At 35.0% G+C, this 9146-nt stretch overlaps 1 protein-coding gene across 1 annotated transcript; it reads left to right on the top strand.

Annotated features, from left to right (window-relative positions):
* The first annotated feature begins 5136 nt into the window (after positions 1 to 5136).
* On the top strand, positions 5137 to 7207 carry LOC149952661 (uncharacterized). Its single transcript, XM_090170220.1, has 3 exons — positions 5137 to 5476; positions 5552 to 5959; positions 7186 to 7207. Coding segments are annotated over exons 1-3 (414 nt in total). The 5' UTR covers positions 5137 to 5474; the 3' UTR covers positions 7190 to 7207.
* The last annotated feature ends 1939 nt before the right edge of the window (positions 7208 to 9146 follow it).

Here is a 9146-nt window from a genome sequence, read left to right on the forward strand (position 1 = left end):
ACGCAACAAAAATTTCAAAAGTCGTTCTAGTTTGTTATCCGATTTCTATGCTCCCAGTCCCAAGATCACTCAGTTTTTCTAGTTGGGACATTGAGTTGGGAATAAATAGAAGTACAATTGAAATCTGGTAGTCGCGGGACAAAAATTTAGCTTCAAATCTGAAACGTTATCACTCGACGATGTTGCCATCTATCTCTAGCGGTGGGAATCATTAAAGCCTGATAGCAAAACCCACGTATATCATTCTGATTTGTGTATTTAGTTACGAGGATTTTACTTTCAGGCGACGTTGTTTCGCGCGAAATTTAATCAAAATTTTAAACGGAGAATTAGGCTTAGCAAACTAAACGCGTCTCGAAGTTACAGTGATTTATTAGACAGTAAATTAATGTAAAAAGATTATTTTTAATAGGCTATTGTAATTGTTTAATAAGCAATTGTAATTGTTTAATAAGCAATTGTAATTGTTTAATAAGCTATTGCAGAAATACATGAACCGAAATTATCAACGACCTCCTTTTTATTGGGGGGCATTTACCCATAGTACAAGGAGAGGGAGGCAATAAAAACCGAACTGATTTCAGCCCACCCGCGGGAGAGGAAAAATTCTAGTGCATCACGGGTAGATTACTTCGACATCTGGTGAGAGGAAAGATCAATAGCCAGGTGGCGTACTCAAGTAGCCTTGGTGAAATCGGGAGAGGCGGAATTTCGAGGGGGGTTTTCTCCTCCTTACTAAATAGAAGGGTGGAATGGGAACGTGCCTCCCGTGTTAGAGGAATAGGACGTTGATAATTTCGGTTCATGTATTTCTGGCTATTGTATTTATTTAATTAACACCATAATGGTTCGAAACGTTTTAGTTAAAGGTTGTGTTAATACCGGTAGAAACAAAAATACTCAATGCATAAGCATATGTAACATAATTACTCATAAATATGCCACTGTACCTTCATTCCATTAAAAAATCTTCACTAACGGTTTGTTTCACCAGGAACCAGTAAAAAGGTGAACTACGTTAGATTTTATCCTTTTTATTCATCCTAGTAATTTTGGGAGTCACACTATTGGCTAGTAACATATTTATTTAAGCCAATGGAAAACCTCTAAATTTAGAAGGAATTTTTTGCGTCGGAATTTTAGTCAGCCCAATGTAGCTTTATTGAAATTTATAAACTCGTTCGGTTTGTGCGGATGAAGTTAAATAATGAGTAATTTAGAAAAATAAAAGGTTGGGGAAAATGACCAATAAGTGATCGCTTTCCGAAAATGGAACAAGTCGTCGATATGGGATATTCCACCAGCGATATTAAAACCCATATCAAGCCTAGAAGATTTAGGCCTAGGCTCAAAAGAATCTGCAAAAAGACTCCAACCTTGTAGATGCGCCAGAAAATCTCAAAATGAATTTCAACTCTTTTTTTCAATAAACTTGCTTCTTTTATTTGACAATGCAAATTTATTTTAGAACGTGAGTCTCCGAGAATTTCGTTAATTTGCAAATTTATTACATTAACAGAACTTGACACTATATTGTAGTTCATTTTAGCCTTCGTTGTTCAAACCGATTTTTTACTAAAATAATGGCCGTCGGTTTATCAGACGTAGAGCTAATTATACGACGGCATTATCGGCATTTGAGATTCGATGACGTCAAATATGACATCAAATAAGACGTCAAATATTACGTAGGGTACGGATGACGCAATATCTGTGAAACAAACGGTTAGTGAAGAAATAGAGCTAGTAGCATACTTATGAGTAATTATGTTACATATGGCATAAGTAAGTGTATAATAAGAAATAAGGAATAGAAGGGATTTATCTAACACCTGGTCCACAACAGGAAGACGTGATTTGCGGGGTTAATTTTGATCAGTCTGCTTATAGCGAAAACACGAAAATAACAGTACTCTTGACTACTCTCAGGTAAAATGCAGTGCCAACTTTGAAATTTTATTTATTAAGACGTTCCCGGCTTGTGTACAAACATACCAAAAAGAAACAACATTATACATTCATAAATGAGATCAAATTGAAAGAAAAATAATGTTGGTACATGACAATTGCAACAAAAAATGCAAAGTAGATTTTGAAAAAAAGTAAAGCACGGGCCAAAAAAATCCAATACAATTAAAATATAAACCAAATTACAAAACCTGGGAAAAAAATTAAAACTAAATTAAATGTAAAATTTGTAAATTAAGCTTATATTTAAGGATATCGTTACCTGAGTTCCAAAACCAGATTTCTAAAACAGTTCAATTTTAGAAAAACGACTTTTTGTAGTTTTCAAACTTGCTCCTCAATATTTTTCAAATATATTAGGTTATTTTACACATTTTCTAGGTGTGTTTTTTAATGGTGAATTTATTTTCTTTTTATTTCTTAAGTTGAGTAAAAAAAATGATTTATTTGTTTTTGGCACTGAAATTTTTAGTTCCAAAACCACATAAATCTGTTTATTTGGTTTTGAGATATGGTAACACTATCGTTCTTTCATTTCCAAAGTGTAATATATTGATTTAAACCTTATTTTCTAATATATTTATGTTAAACTAACTATTTTTAAAGTCAGAACACAAAAATACTTTAATAGAATATAATATACATTCGTTTTATAAAGACTATAATTGAACATGGAATATATATTAAGTATTTAAAAAAGAGTAAACATTATGGCATTTTTGAGAAAAACTTTAATGTTGTCTAACTTAAAGGGCCCCACCGGCGTTTGAAATTCGTCAGTTTCCCGCGCGAATCGCGGACATAGGGAAGGCTGTGGCCATAGCGGATTGACTATTGACAATCACTCTTAGCTATTGATACACTTTTTGTGTCAGTAGTCACTTGACTACTACGACATTGTGTGTCATTAGGGAAGAAACTATTGACACACGGTACTTTTAATAATGATTAATTCGTATTTTCGTGGTAAAAAACTGATAGATTTATGTATTAAAGGGCAACGCAAGTGAGCTGACAGAGCTTGCCCTTTAATTATGCGTCTAAGATTTCAATTAGACGCCAGCTCCAGACCTGATGAGAGGCTAGTCGTTGTATTTTAATTAAATATTTAATACGTACTATTTTAATTATTTATCTTAGTAACATTTCTTATTGACACACCAATCGGTTTGTGTATTTCTTATTGACACACAATTTGTGTATTTTACCCTTGCACACAAATTGTGTATTTTTCTTGACACACAAATTGGTTTGTGTATTTCTTATTGACACACAAATTGGTTCGTGTATTTTTTACTGACACCCAAATTGGTTTGTTTATTTCTTATTGACACACAAATTGGTTCGTGTATTTCTTATTGGCACACATTGGTTGCTGTATTTCTAAAGCCCAGTTCACACTATATAATTAATTGGGCCACTTAATTGTATCCAATTAATTGTAAGCAAGAAAATTGTATAGTGTGAACAGAAATATTGTAACAATGGTTCCAACTATTTCTGTTCACACTACGCAATTTTCTTGATTACAATTAGTTGGATACATTTAAGCGTCCCAATTAATTGTATAGTGTGAACTGGGCTTTATTGGCACACAAATTGGTTCCTGTAGTTCTTGTGAACGTTCCTTTAAATGCATTCCATAAAAATTTCCAGTTTCCCATCGCGACCGTTGAACAAAGTTGAGTCTTAATATTTCAAGCAGTGCCGGATTAGCCATATAGCAGAAGTAGCAAATGCTACGGGCCCCGCGTTTCTGGAGGCCCCGCGCCTAGAGCCATTACCGTAACTAGCCAGGTGCCACCGGTAAGGCCGCACAGGACCCGGAAACGAGGTTAAAAAATGTAATGTTCTCAGTAGTGACGTAGCTTCAGATTTTGGGCCCACCAACAACTAGACTCCATGGACCTTTTTTTTGGAATTTACCGTTTAGAAATGTATGGTCATAATTTTGAATGGGTCCTCCTAGGCCCGTGGGCCCGCCTGCATTGCGGGCTCTGCTCCCACGTAGCTACGCCACTGGTTCACAATGGCATTCATTAAACCTTTAGCATACGAATTGTCACACATTTGGTAATTATGTCACTTTTGGTTTAAGCTTTTTGAACCCCAAACGGCGCCCCTTGCCCTCACGCGCCCTTAGCGAGGGCCAACCCCGCCAATGTCTATTTACGGTACTGGGTAAACTGATTACTATTTCTCATATCAGAGATATTTCCGATAAACAACCTGATTTCTCTGGTTCCCTGTACGCTTTTTTATCTGACCGACGGCTATCTGGTTTCGGTAACCGACGAGGCCACAGAAGTAGGGTCCTCGTGCCGGTCCCAGGGAGTATACAGTGGAAGGCCGCCACCCGGGTGGTGAACGTACAAAGGCGGGGTGGCGCTGGTGGTGAACGTACAAAGGCAGGGTGGTGCTGGGTGGTGAACTAGCAACGCTAGACCACCATGGTGGTGAATTGTAGAAGGCAGCAGCCTTTCTGTGTATTAATGGTTGACCGTCAACTCATTACCCACCTCCGGAAAAGAAGGGCTATAATCTTGATTGACAGTCCCCGCTTTCCGTTGGGTGGAGAACTAGTAAAGCTAGGACATCACTGGTGGTGAACGTGTAACGCTATAGAGAGTGGTGAACATGAAAAGGTACAGACTACCCCTGCTAAAATGAAAGCGTTATAGAAGGTAGCAGCGTTTCTCTGTATTATTGATAGAAGGTCCCCACCTGCAGAAAGAAGAGTTGTAATCCTGATTGACAGCCCCGCTTTTTCACCGCCTGTATGAAGCGCGTACGTTTTTCCGATACTATTGTACACGTTCTACCGTACGAAGACCGTGTAAATTACGAATTGAGAAATAAACATCATTTTAATATGCAAATTAGATTAAAATTTGAACCACTAATTTCCCCGGTATTATTTAAGTTGCGAATGAGTGGTGGTAAATGTTACAACGGTGGTGCCCAAAACCCTGCCGTACGAAGTCCGTGTAAACTACGAATTGAGAAATAAACAATATTTTATTATGCAACTTAGACTTAAATTTGAACCACTGATCTCCCCGGTATTATTAAAGAGGCGAATGAGTGGTGGCATGAATATATCTAGCTATGAATATACAATAGCAATAGCCTCTCTAACCTCCCGCTAAAATTTGGGTTGGGCTTATCTAGTCACGTGATCAATAATGTCTGCTCCGACCGAGTGAGGAGCATGCCGTCATTTCCTTCAGTCTCCTGATTGGCTGAAAACGCGTCACTGGTCTCGAAAGTTGCCACCCAAATCAAATCGACATGATAGAAGGGCTATATCGTAGGGTTGGATATTCATAGCTAGATATATTCATGGTGGTGGTGAATCTTTCAGCGGTGGTGTGAAATCCATGGGTTTTTCAGCTGTGGTGATGTAAATGCAATGACACAATAACTGAGAATATAAACTCAAGCGATCAGTGGATAAGCATTCAAACACGAAAATTCAAATCAAGAAGAATAACCTGACAAGAACTATGTAAGTATAATCCCTTTTTTATATATATTTTAGTCCTCTTTCTCGGAGGGTAATGTATTTACTTTTGAATTATAGGCATAAGAAATCAATATTCATTGATTTTGAATTCTTTGACGGGCGGACCGAAGATGAAAAGCCGGAGAAAATAGTGAAAGAAGCGTCAGCTTGCTCGGCCGAAAATACATCCCAAGTCGCATCGTGGGTTTTTCTTCCACCATACCCCCGAACCGATCTACCTTCCCGAACTCAACGACAGAACACCTGGGTAGAAAAGAACATACACGGCCTCGCTTGGGACTATGGTTTCACCCCGTACAACAAATTGGAAGAATGTATGCGAATGGCTACTCACGGCTATGACCGCGTATTTTGTAAAGGAGAAGAAAAGTGCATATTTTTATTAGAATTAATACACCGCGAAGTGATAGACCTAAATGGTGTAGGTTGCCCGAAGGTTACTGAATTGGATGAATACAGACCCAGGTAATTTGATGTTTATTTAACAATGTATTTTATACATCCGACACTTGTGTATACACAGTCTTTATGAATATACATCCACACAGAAAATAGTACACTTTTTTTTCCTAAAGCGCATGAATATTTTTGTTTAAATTGTTAGTGTTATGATCATATAAACATGAAAACATGTGTCCTTGTTCATCCCTATCCGATTGTTCAGCTTTGGGATAATTAACGTCGTTAGATCCATCACCTCGCGGTTAATGATTGTGGTCGTGGGATTTTGCCTACCCGTCCACCTGGGCAGACCGCCCCTGAATCACGATACGCAATTAAGTATAAAATTACTAAAAATCATCTCTACTATACTTTAAATCTGATAAAATACTAAAAATCATCTTTACTTTACTTTAAATCTGATAAAATACTAAAAATCATCTTTACTATACTTTAAATATGATAAAATACACTTTCGATAAGTAAATATGTAGAAATATTACTACAAAAACATCTCAACTTACGTTGAAATTCACTTTCGATATGTAAATTAGTAGAACAATTACTGCAAAAAAAACACCTTAACTTACGTTCGATTCATTTCCGATATGTAAATAAGTAGAAAATTACTACAAAAACATAATAACTTTCCTTGAAATTCACTTTCAATATGTAAATATGTTGAAAAAATACTGCAAAAACACCTTGACTTACGTCGAAATTCACTTTCGATATGTAAATAAGTAGAACAATTACTACCAAAACACCTTTACGTACGTTCAATACATTTCCAATATGTAAATAAGTAGAAAAGTTACTACAAAAACATCATAACTTTCCTTGAAATTCACTTTCAATATGAAAATATGTTGAAAAAATACTGCAAAAACACCTTGACTTACGTCGAAATTCACTTTCGATATGTAAATAAGTAGAACAATTACTACCAAAACACCTTTACGTACGTTCAATACATTTCCAATATGTAAATAAGTAGAAAAATTACTACAAAAACACTTTAACCTAACGATAAATACACTTCCGATACCCGTATGAATACTACAAAAACCTCTGACATACCCGCATGATCAGCTTTGTGAGGTCATTATTAGCAAAATTGTGTGTACAGTTATAAAAATGTTATCAGATAATTACAAAAATATTTGGGAATTATACGGATTTGTATAATTTTTCATTATTTTATAGAAGGTAACAGTCTAACTAATCCGTATAATTTTGTTCAATTACAGGTAAATTCTAGTAAAACGTGTGGTGAATATCGTATATATTTTGCAATTAATTTTTGTAAAGGAATGAAACTTTTTCAAATATTAAAAAGATTTTCTGAAAACAAAAATGTAAACGATCATATGATATCTGAATTCATGTATAAGAAATACTCAATAAATTTGTCATAAAAATATTTTATTTGGTTTTATAATGTCCGTGCGCGAGTGTCGTTATTCCGTTATCTAGGATAAAACGTTTATCGTCACAGGGGTTCAAACACAATTTGTTTTGCCGCGCGGCTGTCACAATATGTTTATTACAAACAATACGTTTCATTTCCGCGTGACGTCACATTAAAAGATAATTATTTATCGTATAGATCAAATCGGTACTTAGACGCAATACCTTAGATTTCATTTGAGTTTCATATAGGTATTTGTGGTTTGCTATCGAATAAATATGAAGAAAAGATTAAAGAAAATAATTTGGTGATTTTTTTTTTTATATCGGGAAATTATTTTTTTTATTTAATTACAAATACTGTTTTGAAGTACAAACAAGTAACCATATGCTTAGCAAATTCAAAACTTAAAAATGTCGAATTATTGTAAAACTCAGTTATTGATTCGATAGTAAAATTACTGATGATACTTGAAATATGCATGTCCGCGGGTTAATTACTATTATATTGATTATATTTTGTTATTATATGAATCACGTACGTGGGTGGATTCTGTACACTTTATATTTCAAGACATAAGAAAATTTAGACAAAACAAAATGACCACTTTTTAATATTTTGTTTATTTTTGTTATTATATGAATCATGTGGGTGGATTCTGCACACTTTATATTTCAAGACTTAAGAAAATTTAGACAAAACAATATGGATACCAACCCTAGGATAGGAGAATTCCGAATTTAGATGCAAAACAAAATGGCCACCAGCCCTAGGTATACACCGAAAAACATCGTAAAACCAAAATATTATTATACTTTTAGTGTAATTGACCATATGTGGAGGGTCACCATGGAGCGGCGGTGGTTTAATCGACATCTCGATGAGTATTTTTCTCGAGAGGAAAAATGTATTTCCAAGAGACATTATAAATATTGTTTATGATACCATGATGACCTATATAGATTTTGGAAAAATAATTATTTTCTATTAAATTTGAAATTACTTTTTCATATTTTTAAAAGCTTAAAGAAAATAATTTGAGGAATTTTTTCATTGCAGGGAATTGCCAATTTTATTAAAACACAAATACTGTTTTGAAGTACGAACAATTATAGATATTATTTGCATACAAAATTCAAAACTTAAAAATGTCGAATTATTATAACTTCAGTTATTGACTTGATATTTAAATTAAACTTATTGTTCTATTTAATGTGTCGACACTCTCTCTCAGCTATGGGGTTCAGTTAGGTTAATGCGACATTTTAAAATTTTCTCCAAAGCGCACGTGTGTCGATGATTTACATAAAGGACAAAAAAGTGGGGGATGTACGAGGAGAGTGGTTTCTACGAGGGATTATCCCAAATGCATTAAGAAAACTTTTCACTGTGCATCTCTCGTTGTTCATCGAAAACTAGGGAACACCTGATGGTTTTTCCACAACTAGAAAATAACGCTTTTTCCCCACCATATCTAGTAAGAATATACCTATCCACGTCAATAAAACCGGGAATCTGCATGGTCTCGTTAGGATGATTTACACTACACAGATTTTGGTCACGTTATTTTTTCAACTATGGGCAAAACCCTTTATGACCTCTAAACGCGTATAAAAGGGAGTTCACGATGACCAGAAAGTGTATTCTCCGATTTTTTTTTTCTTTCATCAAAATGGTTGCTGGAAGAATACCTCTAACTATGGAATGGTTAGATCACATTTCCGATGACGATGACAACGACGACGACGACATTGTATCTATCAATTCTTCGATAGATACATTTCCAATCAATTATCAATA

Source organism: Leiobunum rupestre, chromosome 3 (genome assembly GCF_980474605.1).
Source record: "Leiobunum rupestre chromosome 3, qqLeiRupe1.1.hap1, whole genome shotgun sequence".
NCBI lineage: Eukaryota > Metazoa > Arthropoda > Arachnida > Opiliones > Sclerosomatidae > Leiobunum > Leiobunum rupestre.